The 18,672-nt window shown below is 41.6% G+C and overlaps 1 protein-coding gene across 1 annotated transcript in view; it reads right to left on the reverse strand.

Annotated features, from left to right (window-relative positions):
* The window catches only part of MANBA (mannosidase, beta A, lysosomal), a 226,129-nt gene extending 209,080 nt beyond the window's left edge, over positions 1–17,049 (reverse strand). Inside the window, exon 1 of the mRNA XM_006893092.1 lies at positions 16,876–17,049. Coding sequence (XP_006893154.1) covers positions 16,876–17,049 — 174 coding nt within the window. The remainder of the gene's footprint in view (positions 1–16,875) is intronic.
* Between the last annotated feature and the right edge of the window lie 1,623 nt (positions 17,050–18,672).

The following is an 18,672-nucleotide window of genomic DNA, read 5'->3' on the forward strand; positions in this document are numbered from 1 at the left end:
CTTCCCCTTCTGTGCCGTCCCTCCACCCTCCCAAGCATGATATCCCTCTCCAAGGACCTCTCCCTCCTTACAACATGTCCAAAGTATGTCAGACAAAGCCTTAGAATCCTTGCCTCCAAGGAGCAGCCTGGTTTAACCCTCTCCAGGATGAATCTGTTTGTTTTCTTGGCAGTCCAGGGTACCCTCAATACTCTTCTCCAGTACCACAGCTCAAAGGCATCAATTCTCCTTCTGTCCTCCCTAGTCATTGTTCAACTCTCTGCCATGATTGCAAAGACCATGCCTGATCAGATGCACCTTAGCCTCCAGAGTGACACCATTGCTCTTCAGTACCCTGGAGATGTCCTTAACAGCAGACTTTCCCAACGCAATACATTTTTTGATGTCCTGGCTGCTGGTCCCAAGAGTGTAGGAGCCAAACAAACTAGAGTTGTTAACAATCTCAGTCTCTTCACCATCCATCCTGATGCTGCCTATTGGTCCAGTGGTGAGAATCTTTGTCTTCTTGACATTAAGCCTCAATCCATACTGAAGGCTGCAGTCCTTAACTCTCTGCAGCAAGCATTTCAGGTCCTTCTCAGTTTCAGCAAGCAGGGTTGTGTCATCTGCATAACGCTGATTGTTGATAGATCTTTCACCAATCCTGACGCCACACTTCTCACAGAGCCCAGCCTCTCGGATAATCTGTTCTGCATACAGGTTGAAAAGGTATGGAGATAGGACACATCCCTGGCGTACACCTTTCCCAATTTTGAACCATGCAGTGTTTCCCTGCTCTGTTCTGACAACTGCCTCTTGGTCCAAGAAACAGAGAAAGAAAGGACATAACAATCAGCGAGAGGGGAATTCCTGGTGGGCAGACTGATTAGTACCTGATATCTCTTTTGAGTGGCAGACTCTCCAGAGTGTGCTCTCTGGTATGTTTGAGAGAGATTCATAGTTGAAAATTGAGATCTAGAAGTCTCATATCCAAATGAAACCAAAGAGGGAGAAGACTTCTGATCAAAAGAGGGGGAAATGCTGGAAAAAAACTTTTGAGTTCTCATAACTCTAGACATTCTGGAGCCAGGGAGAGTGTATGGATCACTGAAGCGCTTGCTTCTGAAATAGTCTTTAAATCTTAAACCAAAAATGTCTTTTTAAGTCCTCCTAAAGTAAAAAAACAGATTTAGCTTAGCTAGTTGTTTACTTTAAAAAAAAAATCTGCCTATGTGAGATCAAGTTGATAACAATTTTAATGATTAGCTAGGAATCTGAAGGTGCAGTAAGTTTGTGTTAATGAGGGAGGAACAACTCAAAAAAAGTAGAGTAAGAATAGTTGAATAATTTGAAGAATGTAATCAATGTCACTGAACTGCACATGTAGAAACTGTTAAATGGATACATGTTTTCGGTTCAAATCCACCAGATGCTCTGCTGAAGGAGGAACAATCGCCTCCTGTACCAGTCAGATCCAATTTGATGGTACACACATAAAAATAAATAAATAAATAAAATGGATACACGTTTTGCTGTGCATGTTCTCAACAACAAAATAAATACAATATTAGGGGAGCTCTGGTGGCCTAGTGACAAGGAGCTGCAACTACAATCCCAAAGGCGCACGGTTCCAATCCACCAGATGCTCTGCCGGGGAAGGAGGGACAATTTCCTCCTGTACCAGTCAGATCTGATTTGACGGTACACTCACACAAAAAAATAATAAAAAAATTTTAAAAAAAGACAATATTGAGAAAAATAACTCTTTTCCTCAAATTCTCTTAACATTTCTTAAGTTATTTTTACTTAAGTTTATTGAGTAAAAAATATCTGTATAGAGAAAATGGCATCAACTGTATAAATTTTCTATCCTTTGAGAAGGGCATATCATGCAAAGGTGAAAGGTCAGCAGGGGAGAGGAAGACGCTGGACGAGATGAATTGTCACAGTAACTGTGGTAACAAGGTCAGGTGTGTCACACATGACAACAGCTCAGGATAGGGCAAGATTCAGGGCCATTGTTCATAGGGTCACTATGAGTGATCGTCAACTTGATGGCACATAACAACAACATATGACCCCAGGTCATCAAGGACAGTTTTCAGGTCAAATGCAGTTCACTGCTTGTCTCTGTCCATTGAGTAAGAAAGGATATGCACCCACAAAGGTTTCTGGAACACCGCCATGCCCATACGTTCATATATTGTTCTTGGCTGCTTTCCAACCACAGTGGTAGGTTTGAACAGCTGCAAAAGAGACCTTAGTGTGAACAAACCCTAAAACATCCTTTATAGGAAACATCTGTAGACCTCTGTCCTAGACAACTGACCTAGTGGGTGGTCACTGATGTGAGGCCATCTGAATGTCCAGTCCTAAGAGCTCCCCTTCATAATACTTGGGTCTTACCTCTCTTACCTATTTTTCCACTTTCCCCTTCCAGGAGAAGGCTCCCAGGACAGCCTGTTGTCCTCGAGCTGATTGCAAATCTTGGTGATCCTATGCATTTCAGAGGAGAACTGTACTGCCTCGGATTTTCATGATCATAACCTTTCAGAATCAAATTATTAGGTCCTTCTTCCAAAGCATCTCTGTGTGGATTCAAACTGCCAACCTTTCTGCTTGTTGCCCAATGCTAATTGTTTGCCTCATCCAAGCAGGTCATTCCCAGACAAGGGGGAGAACAGAACAAGACTTCAGTTCCTTATTCTGTGTGAACAGCACAAGTATGAGAAAGAGCACAGGCACAATGAGAGCACTTCCCTCTACCAGGTACAAGGAAGCACCAGATGCTTTTTATGTGCCATCCACCAGCAGGGTCTACAACAAAAAGAACAGTCAGCTTTGTCTGGCTTCTACAGAAGTACATAAGCTAGAGAGTCAAATCAGAATGCTATGGCCATTGGAGTAGTTGCTCAGGGAACAAACTCGTGGGAGGCAAGAAGTATCACTACATACCTATCAAGATGGAAAAAAAGATAGCTGCCAAGAACGCTCTAGTTTGGAAGAGATATTCTGGTAAACTACTGTGGGAGAGAATTGTGGATGCGATTTCATAATAGATCATCATCATTAACCTGATTTTTTAAGTTCTAGTTAATGGTGAGGTTTTGCTCCGCTAAGTGGGGTATGCCACGCCCAGCCACCTCGCTTCCTTTTCTGTTGTTTGCCCATACAAGACTAAGTCACTCCAATGAATTCATATGGTACAAACAGTTAAGGACACAGATTTGAAGGAGTACCTAATTAGCAGCCTGCACACATGTCTCCATCCAGCCCTATCTGTAATTCTACGCCGTAGACTTGGTTCTGCACAGTTAAAAATAGCTCGAAAAGGAAGATGTGCTACAGTCACAACAAAGCGTCAATCTGCTAAGTCCCAGAGCTGCATGAGGATCTGGTAGGCTGGGCAGGAACCCCCCTTCCATTTCCCAGATCCTTGAAGGAAGTTGAATGTTCAATAGGAGAGCCATATTCCCAGCTCTATTTTTTCTGAAACAAAAACTAAAAGTTTAAAATGTTTTCTCAATAAGGAAAAATGCCCTTCGCTAGGAAAAAAAATTCAGAGACTTAAGTTGGTGAAATTTATCTCCTATACTTTGAGCTTGCTGACAGGAGAACCCAGTGCTTGGAGGGGGAAAAAATCATGCCATGAAAGGCAGAGGTTCAGTCAAAGAGAGGAATTCCCTCAACAAGTTGGACTGAAACAATGACTACAACCTTTTCAATACGCAGAACAGATCATTTAAGAGATTGAACTTTATAAGAAGGAATGTGGCATCAAGTTTTAAGAAAAATTAATCAACAATCTAACAATCTGCATTATGCAGATGATACAATTCTTCTTGTTGAAAGTGAGGAGAGCCTGAAGCGTTTGCTGTAGAAAGCCAAGGACTATAGTCTTCAATAAGAATTGAAGCTCAATATCAGGAAGACAAAGATTCTCACCAATGGGCCAATTGGCAGCACTATAATAGAGAGAAGACATTGAGGTTGTTAACTATTCCCACAATCAACATTCTTGGTACCAGCAGCCAGGAACTCAAAATACAAACTACGTTAGGAAAGTCTGCTGTCAAGGACCTCTCCACAGTACTAAAGAGCAATGATGTCAGTCTAGAAACTAAAGTGTTCCTGATCCAGGCCACAGTCTTCACAGAGAGCTGGACAATGACTAAAGATGGCAGAAGAAGAATTGATGCCTTTGTTTTGATTTGTGGTGCTGGAGAAGAGTATTGAGCATGCCAAAGGCTGCCAAGAGAACAAACAGGTCTGTCCTGGAGAGGGTGAAACTAAGTTGCTTCTTGGAGGCAAGGATTTTGAAATTCTGTCTCACATACTTCGGGCATGTGGTCAGAAAAGGCCAGTTCTTAGAGAAGGACATCATGCCTAGGATGGAAAGATAGTTCAGGAGAGGAAAACCCTGGATGGGATGGATTGTCACAGTTACTGGTATAATGGGGCAGGTGTGTAAAAATCAGTGAGATTGGCTCAGGACAGCGCAGGATTTAGAGCTATTGTGCATAGGTCGTTATGAGTTGCAGGTGACTTGATGGCATATAACAACAAAAGTGGGCTCGAGGATCATGAGGATCGCATAGGACAGGCCAAGGTTCAGATCTATTGTTCATAGGGTCCCTATGAGTCATTGTCAACTTGATGACACCTAACATCAACAATAACATTTAAAGGAAATAGCTGCTCATGATCCCTTTGAAAATGACTAAAACCAGGGAACTAACTGGAGTTAACTCTGACTCATGGTGACTCCTGGAATCTCAATGTAGAATTGTCCTCCATAAGATTTTTAATGACTGCTTTTTTCAGACGTAGATCACCAGGCCTTTGTTCTGAGATGCCTCTTATAATAACTGAAATCAAAACCCATGGCTGTTGAGTCAATTCCAAGGCATGAGAACCTTAGATAAGGTTTCTGAAGCTATAAATCTTAATGGGAAGAGAGAGCTTCACTTTTACTCTATTGAGCAGTTGGTGGGTTTAAACTGCTGATCTTTCAGTTAGCAGCACAACACTTAACCCTAATAGTATAGTTGTCACTGTGCTTCTTGACAATAACTTGTTTTGTTGTTATATACCATTGAGTCAGAACCAACCTGAAGTTGGCCCCTCTAACAAGTTTTTAAAGGCAGTAAATTACACAAGAGTAGACTGCCCATCTTTCTCCCATGGAACACCTGGCGTATTCGAACCACATGCCTTTGGGCTGGCGAAACAACTCCTACCATTAAACCACCAGAAGTCCCTAAGAACATGTTGTTGTTGTTCTTGCTGCTGCTGCTGCTGTGTATGGTCTAGTCAGAACCAACCCATAGCTGATTGCCTATCTCTATTCCTCAGAGCAGCTTGAGGATTTGAATTGTGTACCTTCATGATTGTAGCACAGCTTCTTACTACTAAGCCACTAGAGCTCTGTAAGAACATCATGTTGATGTTGTTGTTGCTGTGCATCATCAAATCAGAACCGACCCATAGCTGACCCTCCAGCGGGTTTTCAGAGACAGTAAGTCCCAAGGAATGAGACTGCTCATCTTCCTTCTGCAAAGCAACTGGTGGATTCAAACCTCAAGCCGACAGGATTGCAGGACAGATTCTTATCACTAGGCCACCAAAGCTGCCTAAGAATATTCCATTGTTGTTATTATGTGCTGTCAAGTTGACCACAACTCATAGCAACTCCTATGCACAACAGCTTTGAACCCTGTTCTATCCTGGACCAATCTCACAGTCTCTGACACACCTACCTTTACCAGCTACTGTGTCAATCCATCTCATCTACAGTCTTCCTCTCCTGTGCTGTCCCTCCACATTCCAAGCATGATGGCCTTCTCCATGAGCCACATACCCAAAATCCTTGCCTCCAAGCAACAGGTTGGCTTCACCCTCTCCAGGACAGACCTGTTAGTTCTCTTGGCAATCCATGGTATGTTCAATACTCTTATTCAGCACCACAACTCAAAGACATCTATTCTTCTGTCATCTTTGGTCATTGTCCAGCTCTCTGATGTATAGCAGGTAATTATAAAGATGACAGCCTGGATCAGGCACACCTTCATCTCTAGACTGACATCATTGCTTTTTAGCACTCTGGAGAGACCCTAACCGCAGGAAATAGAACATATTAGGGTGGGTGAAATTAGCATTCTCATTTGCTAACACTTTCAATGGAATACTCAGAGTTCACAGAGCAGGGGAAAAAAGTGCTTTAATCAAAAAATATGTACTGGTGATTGAAATACAAAAGTTGGATACAAAGGAAGGACCAATAGTAGAAAAATATGGCTTTGGTTACAGAAATTACTTGCACGATAGAACTCTGCAAGATCAAGTTCCACACTGAATTTTTTTTTTCAAAAAAAAAAACAATACTAACAAGGACTACACACCAGATGGAATATAAAAAAATCAAATCAACTACTCTATAGAAAGTGATGGTACAAAAGGTCAATTCATCAGTCAGCACAAGGCCAGAGGCCAGCTGTGCTTATAGCGTTATCCACAGACTACAAACCATGGTGTAGATTGAGCTGTTTTCATTTCTGCACACACTTCTGCTTAGTTGTGGGACATGAGCAAGTTACTTCACATTTTAAAGGCTTGTTATTGTTGTTAGGTGCTATCAAGTTGAGAACAATTCATAGTCACCCTGTGAACAACAGATCTGAACCTTCTTCTATCCTGTGCTATCCTCACAATCTCTGACATGTTGTTGTTGTTGTTGTGGGCCGTCGAGTCACCTGTGATGACCCTATGTACAACAGCTCTGAATCTTGCCCTATCCTAAACCAGTCTCACTGATTCAAACACACCTACCCTCATTGCTCCAGTCACTGTATCAATCCATCTCATCCAGGATCTTCTTATGCTGTGCTGTCCCTCCACCTTTCCAAGCATGATGTCTTTCTCCAAGGACAGGTCCCTCCTGGCCATGTGCCCAAAATGTGTAAGACAGAGTTACTCCTAGCCTCCAAGAAGAAAACTTGGTTTCAACCTCTCCAGGGGAGACCTATTTGTTGTTTTGGGGGTTTTTTTACCTTAATTCACTTTATTTGTTATATAAAAACTATTTGGGTTTTTGTGGGGGGTTCTTTGGCAGTCCATGGTATGTTCAAGACTCTTCTCCAGCACCACAACTAAAAGGCATTGATTCTTCTTCTGTTATCCTTGGTCATTGTCCAGCTCTCTGATACATAACAAATAATTGCAAAGACCATCGGCTGGATCAGGTTTCTCAGTACTCTTTAGAAGTCCCTGACAGCAGATTTTCCCAGTGCAACAGATCTTTTGATTTCCTGATTGCTGGTGTCAAGAGTGTTAATCATGAATCCAAGCAAGCTGTAATTGTTAACAACCTCAATCTCCCATCTATCACGGTGCTGTCAATTAGCCCAGTAGTGAGAATCTTTGTCTTCTTGATGTTGAGTTCATTCTGTACATACTCTCTGACATACTCTAGCCCATTCTGCAATCACTGTGTCAATCCATCTCATTGTGGGTCTTTTTTTTCCTCTTCACTGACTCTCCATTTTTCCAAGCATTATGTCCCTCTCCAAGGAATTGCCTCTCTTAGCAACATGCCCAAAGTGTGCAGGTCCTTGTCTCCAAGGAACCCTCTGGCTGTACTTCCTCCAAAACATATTTTATGTCTTATTCTTTTGACAGCCCATGGAATGAATATTCAGCACTCATCTCCAACACCACACCTCAAAGGCATCAATTCTTCTTCAGTCATCCTTATTCAAATACTGCCCAGATTTAAGATGTATAGCAAGTGATAGAAAAGACTTTGGTCTGAAGCAGGGGCACTCTAGTCTTTAAACTGACATCATTGCTCCTCAGTAATATAGAGACGTCCCTGAGAGCAGACTGTCCCAATGCAATACGTCTCCTGATCTACTGACTGCTGGTACCAAAGCTGTTGACTGTGGATGCAAGTAAGGTGAAATCATTGACTTCAATCTTGAAATTGACAGTTTACTTTCCTTAATTTACTTCTTTTTAAAATATTTACTGCACATGCATTCTCAGAGAATGCTATCTAAAAGAGTATACAATAATTGATAACTGACATTTAGCCTTGAGTCAGGGACCTCTGGTGGCCCAGTGGCAAGAAGCTGTGCTACAATCTCGAAGGCATATAGTTGAAGGCTACCACCTGCTCTGCAGAAGGTTGGGCAATCCCCTGTGTGATTAACTGCTTCTGAAAACTCACTGGAGGGTCAACTATGGATTGGTTCCAACTATGTTGTACACAGTAACAACAGCTTTGAGTCAGCTTAGCAATTATAGTGACTTAGTGAACAATTCAAGTACTTAGTCATTATAAGAGGCACATTGTCTGATGCAAACTGTTAACATATTCAGTTAATAACTAAAACATTGGAGGTTTGAATCTTCCAGAGGCTTCTCAAAAGAAAGGCCTGGAAAACTACTATCAATTCTTGAAAACTTATTCCTGTTTTCAATGAACAGGTTAAAATTAGAATTGTTCTTTTTTGTTGACTGCTTGTTCTTCCTGCTAATTGAAAACGTGGACTGGTGAAAAAAAAGATTTGACTTTGAACCCTTGCTCCACCACTTAGCAAGTTATATAACCTCTGAATAACTAGGCTTACATTCCAGGGCTATTGAGGAAATTATGTGAAAGCATACAAAAAAATGCCAAGAATTCTATTTTACACATGGAAATCACCAAAGAACTATGTTGTTGTTGTTGTTGTTGTTATGTGCTGTCGAGTCTCCTGAGACTCATAGTGAACCTATGCATAATAGCTCTAAACCCTGCCCTATCCTGAGCCAGTCTCACTATTTCCATCACACTCAACCCCATTAGCCCAATTCCTATGTCAATCCATCTCTTCCAGGGTCTTCCCTCTTGTGCTGATGTCCTTCTCCAAGGACTGGTCCCTCTTGGCAACATGCCCTAAGGATGTGAGATGGAGCTTCAAAATCCTTGTCTCCGAGAAGAAACCTGGTTTCACCTTCTTCCAGGTCAAACCTGTTTGTTCTCTTGGCGGTCCAGAGAATGTTCAATACTCTTCTCCTGCACCACAACTCAAAGGCATCGATCCTTCTTCTGCCATCCTTAGTCATTACAGAACTATTACATAAAGATAAATTTCACAGTCTAGCTTGAAGAAAAATACAACTACATGGGATAATGACTGGCACTCAACTAAAAGCTATCCTCTGGCTCCCAGTGTTGCTTCCTATGCATCTGAAAGTCAAACAATAAATAAGGAAGACAGAAGAAACAATGCCTTTGAATTGCGGTGCTGGAGAAGAGTACTGATTAGTCCATGGACTGCCAAAATGATGAACAAATCTGTCTTAAAGGAAGCGCAGCCAGGCTGCTCCTCACAGGCAAGGATGGTAAAACTTGTCTTACATCCTTTGGGCTTCTTTTCAGGGGGGATCAGTCCTGGAGAAAGGACATCAAGTTCAGGAAGGTGGATGGTCAGAGAATGAGGAAGACTCCCAACAAGATAGACTGACACAGTAACTGTGACAATGAGTTTGAGCATGTTGGACATCATGAGAATGGTGCAAGTTGAGGCAAAGTTCAGATCTCTTGTTCATAGAATCGCTATGAGTTGACTCAGTAGCATCAAATAGTATATCTATATGTGTACTACATTTAAAATGGTAGTAAGTATCATTTTGACCATAAAATATTGCTAAGACCTCCCAGTGAATTTTCTGAGGTAATAAAATGTGGAAGAGGAGATTTTTTTATTTATTTTATTATTTGTGTGTGTGCGTGTACCGTCAAATCAGATCTGACTGATACAGGAGGAGATTGTCCCTCCTTCCTCGGCAGAGCATCTGGTGGGGAAGAGGAGATTGACTATCTTTCTCCAGAGGAGCCATGGGTAGATTTGAAATAGCAGGAAGACACCACCATAGGGTTACTAACTATACCACCAGAGCTCCTCTAAATTTTTAAAAAAATGAAAAACCACATTAAACTATATATTTTACATATTATATATCTGTGTACCTAGAAAGGTTTTTAATGAATATTCTTTATTTTTAAATATTAATAGTGCTAATCTCTGGGATAGGAAGCAGGATTGATCACTCACTTCTTAAACAAGAGGCTTCTGAAAACCCTATGAACAATAGAGGAACACAGTAGTATAGTGGTAGAGCCCAGATTGGAAGTTAGCTGAAATGAAGGGAAAAAAGTGACAAACATCATTTAATAATTGGAATGTTGGAAAACTAGAAATTGTGAAAAATGAAACAGAACACATGAACACCACCATTGTAGACACTAGTGAGATGAGATGGAACAGCTTTGGCCATTTTAAATAAATGTAGTATACTATGCTGGGAAGGAAAAACAGAATAGTGTTGAATTCATAGTCAAGAAGTCAATTTTTAAGTTTCATCCTTGATTATAATGTTGTGAAACTAAGTTATTCTAGGGAACTTGGTTTCACCCTCTCCAGGACACAACTGTTTGATCTCTTGGCAGTCCATTGTATTGCCAATACTGTTCTCCAGCACCACAGCTCAAAGGCAATCAATTCTTCTTCTGTCATCCTTATCACATTACAAAGTAATTAATTACATTTTCTGTCTCATAAGAATGTGGCCTCCTACAAAGTGCTCTTGCTTTTTTTTTTCCTTTCTAATGCTTATTAGAAGGCTGGAAGTCTGTGAAGTCTGAAAAAGCTAAGCACCATATTATTAGACAGAAAATTCAAATTTAGGTGCTTTGCATAACAGGCATGACAAACGCTTCTGAAAGATCATTCCTTGAAAACCCTAAGGTGCAGTTCTACTCTGTAGACACGGGAACACTGTGAATCACAAAGGACTCAACATCAACTAGCAACAGTAATGTCTTCCTAACAGCAGACTGAATGAATAACTGTTAGTAGAACAAACATAGTCTTACCACAATACCTAAGGTTTTGCTCCTATAATGTTGTTGTTCATTGTCATGGAGTCAGAACTGATGAACAGCTGACCTTCCAGACAGTTTTCAGAAGCTATAAACAGCATAGAAGAAGATGACCTATATTTCTCTCACTGAGCAACCTGTAGATTCAAACCATCTTCCTTTGGATGGGTGGATTTGAACTGCAACTCCTTACCACAAAGTCACCGGAGCTTCTCTCTGGTGGTGTCTTTAGGAAGTTGCTCTACAAACCCAAAGGCCATGCCTCTATGGGAGTTTGAAACAATCAGTGACTACCCAGGAGAAAAATAAATACTCACCTCTCAGGCTATTTACAGCCTTGGAAATACACTATAGGGTCAGTTATGGCTCAACAGTAATGAGACAGAAAACAGAAAACCTATGCTTTTCCGTAAATACAAACTCCATCAGTCAACTGCGTGGCCTATAAACCCTAAAGCCTCATTCCACTTCTCTTTCTCTACTTATCTTTACACTTAATTTATCAACAAATCCAACTCAACATATCCTGTTAATTCTATGCTCAAAACACCTTCTTACAACTACGGCTTATTTCACTGCAAGGAGTCGATAGGTAATGTAAACAGTTAACATGTTCAGTTGTTTACCAAAAGGTTACCAGTTCAAGTCCACTCAGTGGTGCTTCAGAAGAAAGGCTATCTCTGAAAAGTAAGCTACTGAAAACCCTATGGAGTAATAAGGCCACTATGAATCAGAATCCATGAACTGGAAAATGGGACAGGTACCCTACTCCAAATCAGAAGTCATCTCTTGCCCTAACAGCTGTAATAATCCCCTAGCACTGTAATCTTCACACAACAGCCAGAGTAAACTTTTTAAAAGCAAAATCTAATCACACTACTTTAAGCCTAAAACTCCCACGATATGTGAAATAATATCCAAAGTGTTGCTCGTGGTTTATATACGCTGCATGATCTGCCCTATATGTCCGTCATCTCCTCTCCGGCTCACTAGGCTCCAACTGAATGGTCCTGCCCACAGTTCCTGGAACTGTGTTCCCAACTCAAAGCCTGGGTTTCATTTCTGCAGGGAAATGCTCATCTGCTTAAAAGCCACTTTATCTAAAAGCATCCCTTTAAACCTTCTTTAACAACAATCTTTCCCAACCAAACTTATCTCTCTTCATCTACCCCTCCTTTATTCATCTTCAGTATATTACCAGTTATTAATCTACCTAATGTCAGTCTCTTCCACTAGAATATTCATTGAAGTAAAAGTTTTATTGTCTTCACTTGTCCATTTTAAGCACTTTAGTCTGCTATATTGTATGTATTTATTTCAGAATACATCTCATAAATATTTAAATGATAATTAATTAAGTGAATGAATAAATAAATGAACATATTTTTTAAATGTAGCCCAAATTTTCACATAAACACAATATATTGAAGTTTCTAGTCTAAGCTTTCAAATATTTCCTGTGATCAATCACCAAAAAGTCAGCATCAAAAAGCTGCTGGAAGCTTCCCTCAAATCACAATTTTAAAAACAAAAAAGAAGCTGGAAAAACAAAAATATCTCATCATCTGCAAACAAAATGGATACTAATGATTTTTTTTACTTTTTTTAATTTTGTGTGTACCATCAAATCAGATCTGACTGGTACAGGAGGAGATTACCCCTCCGTCTCCAGCAGAGCATCTGGTGGATTAGAACCACGTGCCTTCAGGATTGCAGTGCAGGGATACTGATGATTTTTTTGTTTTCAATTATCATTATTAGGTGTTGTCATGTCAAATACAACTTATAGCAACTCTATAAACACAACAGATCTGAAACTTATCCTGTCCCATGACAACCTCACAATCTCTGACATACTCACGCGCATTGCTGCAGTCACTGTATCGATCCACTTGGTTGAGGGTATTCCTCTCCTTTGCTGTACCACCATGTTTCCAAGCATGATGTCCTTCTCCACGGAACAGCCTTTCCTAACAACATGCCCATGCCCAAAGTATGCAAGACGAAGCGTCACCATCCTTGCCTCCACGGAGTAATCTGGCTTCATTCTCTCCAAGACTTACCTATTCGTTCTCTTGGCAGTTCATGGGATATTCATGACTCTCCTCCAACACTACATATATTTTTTTCAATACGCTTTATTTTCACAAATCCCTGTAATGTCTCTCACATCTAAACACAACTTAAGACTTATATCAACCTTATTGAAAGACTCAATTAAACTTAACTGTCACTGTGTTGAAATCAATTCAAAACTGAACCTCCAGTAGGTTTTTTTAGGCTGTAAATCACATGGGTGGAAACTGCCCATCTTTCTCTTGAGGCGCTGGTAGTAAATTAGAATTGCCAAAAAGGTGCCACCTTTGGGTTAGATTAGCAGTGCAACTTCTAGTGTTCTTTCTCTTTAAGTAGTAACCAAATGAGCTAGTGAGTCCTGTAACATAGGCTTATGTTCAGTTTTGCTAAAACTATTCTTTACCATTGGCTTAATTCTGTAACTAAAAAGCAAAAACAAAATCAAAACTGATTTTGCCACAAAGCTGATTCCAACTCAAGGCAACCTCAAATATTTTCTATTAGAACTATTCTACAGGGCTTCCTTAGCTGTAATCTTTATAAAAGTACATACCAGACCTTTTTTCTGGTGAGTATGAATCACTAATCTTTAGTTGTTGTTGTTGTGTACTGTCAAGTTGGAACTAACTCACAGTTTTCAGAGGCAGTTGATTGCACAGGAGGAGATCGCCCATCCCCCACGGAGCAGTTGGTGGACTCGAACTGCATGCCTTTGGGATTGCAGACAGTGTCTTGCCAGAAGGCCACGAGAGCTCCTACTAACTAATCTTCAGTAGTCAATCACTTTTCCTGATTTTGAACCATGCCCCTATTCTGACAACTGCTTTCTGGTCCAAATATAGGTTTCGCATAAGGACAATTAAGTATCCATTCTTAAGGTCAGCCACAATTTGTAGTGGTCCACACAGTCAAATGCCTTTGCATAGTCAATTAAACAGAGATTCCTCTAGTACTCTCTGCTTTCATTGACATTGGCTATAATGTCCCTAATGCCATGGCCTCTTCTACACCCCACCTGCTCATCTGGCAGTTATTTGCCGATGTACTGTTCCAATCATTTTTGGATAATCTTCAGCAGGATCATGCTTGTATGTGATACTGTTCGATAATTTCTACACTGTCGATCATCTTTTTTTTTTTTTAGAATGGGAATAAATATGGATCTATTGCAGTCAGTTGGCCAGGTAGTTCTCCTCCAGACTTCTTAGCACAACCTAATGAACATGTCCAGGGCTGCAACTATTTAATGAAATATGTCAATTGGTTTTCCATCAATACCAGAGACCTTCTTTTTTGCCAATTCCTTCAGAACAGCTTGAACTTCCTCCTTCATCACCATTGCCTCTTAATCATATACCATTTCATTAATTTCTTCAATGTCAGCCAATTCTTCTTGGTACAGTAACTCTGTGTATTCCTTCCATCTTGTCAGGGATGCATCCTATCTATCTCCATATCTTTTCAATCTATATGTGGAACAGATCATTTGGTAGGCTGGACTTTATGAGGTGGAATGTGCCATCAGGACTGGAGGAAGACTCATCAACCACCTGCACTGTGCAGATGACACAACTTTGCTTACTGAAACTGAAGAGGACCTAAAGTATTTGCTGCAGAAGTTCAAGGACTGTAGTCTTCAATGTGGATTGAAGCCAACATCAAGAATACGAAAATTCTCATCACTGATCCAATTGGCAACACCATGATAGATGGAGAAGAGATTGAGATGGTTAACAGCTTCAGTTTGCTTGGCTGCACAATCAATATTCTTGATACCAGTAGCCAAGAAATTAAAAGACATATTGCATTGGGATAATCTGCTGTCGGAGACCTCTCCAGAGTAGAGGACCAATAATATCAGTCTTCAGACTAAGGTGTGCCTGATCCAAATCATGATCTTCACGGTTACTTGTTACGCATCAAAGATTTGGACAATGAATAAGGATGACAGAAGAAGAATCAATGCCTTAGAGTTGTAGTGCTGGAGAAGAGTACTGAAAATACCATAGACTGCCAAGAGAACAAACAAATCTGTCCTGGAGTGGTTGAAGCCAGGCTGCTCCCTAGAGGCAAGGATTTTGAAGCTCCATCTCACATACTTTGGCACATATCCCAGAGGAACCAGTCCTTGGAGAAGGAAGATGAGATGAACTGACACAATAACTAAGGTAATGGGGAGTAGGAGTGTCAGAGACAGTGAGATTGGCTCAGGATAGAGCAGAGTTCAGAGCTACTGTACTTATGGTCACTATGAGTTGCAACCGACTCAGCAGCACATAATAACAACAGTAGTCAATCACAAAATATTTGCATGGTCCAAGGACCTAGGGGCATAGGAAAGATCCTGCAAAATAAGCACAGAAACTTTCAAGGCAAATGTAGTGAAATCTCTGTGTGCCAAAGTCAACTGTGTTCTATGTTCTAACTAACTTGTTAATGAAAAACAGTTAAAGCACTTAAAAGTAAGATCAATATTATTCCAGAATTCACTTATTTGTGATGTGCATTACCAGGGCAGAGGTAGGGGAGTAAAGAACCTCAATTTATAAATTTTGCATAACCCTTGTGGACTATTCTCTCATTTAAGTAAGGATAGAACACTACTCCTGACAATCAGCCAGTGTTTCAAAAAGGCGTTAGTTTTCAAAAATTAGTAGAGTGCAGCAAGGTGGTTAAGAATGCAGGCTATGGAGTTCGACTTGTGTAAGAATCCCATTTCTGTCACTTAATTGCTATGTGATTTTTGGAAAATTTTGTGTCCTCTCTGACTCTCGCAATAGTAACCCCGAGCATTCTATAGAGTTTTCTAATCTTTAGTGAGAGGGGGTGGCTCAGAGGTTAAGCACAGGTTGGCAGCTGGAGCCTGCTGCCACTGGGAAAAAAGTATGACAATCTGTCTTAAAAAATTAAGTTGACATCAGTGGGTCATTTGTGGGGGTGCATTTATTAGTTTGTGTTTGGGATGGTTTTTTGTTTAAGTTTTTAGCCATTTTTTTTTAAACCTTAGAGAAACTACCAGGTATTTCTCCTGCAGAGCTTCCAAAGATTGCGTTCAAAAACTTTTGGTTAGCAGAGCGCTCTACCACTGCAACACCAAGCCTCCTTCCACAACTCCACAGCACCCAGGCAAAAACATTCATTCCCTAAGAGCTGGCATGAGAATTGGGTGAATGTATGCAAACCACCCACCATTGTACATTTTGTCCAAAGCAAACTCTATAAAGAAAAGGGAAACGACAGCAGGTGGAATGGCAACAGCGTTAGAAGACGGAAGTCTGCAAATCTATGGACATAGGCTTCCAAACTGTAAATCATTCTCCAAAAGCAGCTGTTCTTCGTGCCCCAGGTATCTAGAAATTAGACCATCTTCTGGAACGGGGACACACGCACATAGTGAAGAGAGTAGTAGCATTTCAGTCACCTTTAAAATATTTCACACTTTAGCCTTTACCAATATAAACTTTCTCTTTTTCATTCTCTCCCAATTTACTTTCAGTAACTTTCTGAAATCTAAGTTCCTGTGGCTTAAAAGTGAAAACGATACTGTTAACCCTTACTAAAGCCAGTGCGCTTCATGCCTTTCGGTGGCAGTGTGTCCTTTGCATACAAACCCAACCACTTCAGCCGGCACTACAGTAACCAAGAAGTTGAAGGCAAAGATACCACTCTCCACTTAAATTTCCGCCTTCCATAATTTCTGAAGCTTCAGCATAGGTCCGGTCTGTCTCAGTCTAGTAGATAAACTGCCTTGGCATTTCTTGCCACACACCAGAAGTTTCAAAGGGGAAGTTAACGCAAAAGCGATGAGAACAGCCTAGAGCTCTGGGGACTGCCAGGCCTTTTCTCAGAGTCCCTCCTTCTCACCGCCAGGGGAGCAGGGCCGCGGTCAATACCTGAATCAGGCCCTGCTGGAACAAGGCGCTGTGCACGCAGCCGGGAACCATCCCCGGAAGCCGCAGCGAGTCGTTCGCGCCGCGAATCCACCACTTTCCTTGCAAGCTGAAGCTGAGCGACAGGACAACGCGGCCCGTCTGGCACAGTGCAAGCAGCAGGAGCAGAAGGTGCATCTCTGGAGAGGCGTCTTCGGGATTAAACTGGCGGGATGCGCTATGTAGAAGCGACCGCGGGCGCGCTCGCCTCAGCAAACACGCCTCGCCCCGGCGCTTCGGCTCCGCCCGTAGGCCCGGGTCCGCCCCCAAGTCAGCTGAGCTCCTCAAACCGCTGTGCTGGCTGTGCAGTGGCAATGGTAATGGATTCAGAGGCTGAAGCTGGGCCGCCAAGGGAGTGCATTGCTTCGGGATTGCCCCCCCCCCCGCCCCCAAGTGTGAGCTGAAGGCGAGACCTTGCATTATAATTGGGCACTCATCCCTGGGCACAAAGGGGCGCCCAACCTCACTCGGGGATCTTGGGGTACAGGATGTGGAGAAAACCACAGACACTTCATGCCTTCAGAAAACTGAAAGACTGAGACACTTCCCCCTCACCCTAACTTTCTTTCCTAAATGTTTAGAGCTCTTCAGCCACACTTAGCTGTGGCCACACCTTTAAAGAGTAGGCAACAATTTCTAATAATAGTTTCTAGCTCTAGGGGTCGGTTGTTTTGAAGGCTGATTAAGAAGTAAGTTTATAGAGTGGCTTGGTCCAGAGAAAACAGCGTGTGTGAACTATTGTTATTAATGGATTATGTCCACAGTTTTTAGAACCTCCACCTAGGTGGCTCCAGAGGCGATGGGCAGCTGGGCTGAGTTTTAAGTCCCCTATCGCTCACCACCTGTGAGAATTGGCCACCAAAATCTCTACATGTTTCCGGAATGCGAAAATGAAAACAACTGCAACTTTTTCAGGTTGTTATAAATAGAGAATGCATTTAACTCATTAATTCACCGAATGAATGTATTGGCCCTGAATCAGGGCCACAGAGCACAGATTTATTACCTTTCTTTGGTCACGTGTTTACGTTAGGCTGTGCCAGTACTCCTGGGAAGTTGTGAGGAGAAAAGGCTCCCTAATCTTATTCATTAATCAGTTACTGGTTTGGGTTTTTCTGGGTTTTGTAATGTTCTTGCCGTTCTTGTGAAGACTCTTTTGAAATGAGATCAGTTAGTCCTACTTTTATGATTTTGGGCATCTGGGATTTCATATTTATGAAACTGACATCCTGTGTTGTTGTTGTTGTTGTTGTTGTTGTTGTGTGCCATTGAGTCGTTTGCAACTCATAGCAACCCTATGTACAAGAGCCCTAAACACCATTCCTATCCTGTGGCAACCTCGCTGTCTCAAACACAGTCATTCCCACCACTCCACTCAGAATCGATCCATCTCATCAAGGGTCTTCCTCTCCTGTGCATGATGTCCCTCTCCAAGGACCAGTCCCTCCTTGCAACATGTCCAAAGTATGTCAGACGAAGCTTCAGAATCCTTGACTCCAGGGAACATTCTGGCTTCACCCTCTCCAGGACAAACCTGTTTGTTCCCCTAGCAGTCCATGGTATATTCAACACTCTTCTCCAGCACCACAACTCAAAGGCATCAATTCTCTTTCTATAATCCCTATTATTCACTGTCCAACTCTCTGATACATAGCATGTAATTGCAAAGACTATAGCCTGGATAGATGGTGAAGAGATTGAGATTGTTCACAGATTTAGTTTGCTTCGCTCCACAGTCAACACTCTCAGCACCAGTAGCCA

The sequence above is a fragment of the Elephantulus edwardii genome, unplaced genomic scaffold (assembly GCF_000299155.1).
Source record: "Elephantulus edwardii isolate Elephantulus edwardi_28Jun2011 unplaced genomic scaffold, EleEdw1.0 scaffold00122, whole genome shotgun sequence".
Taxonomy (NCBI): domain Eukaryota; kingdom Metazoa; phylum Chordata; class Mammalia; order Macroscelidea; family Macroscelididae; genus Elephantulus; species Elephantulus edwardii.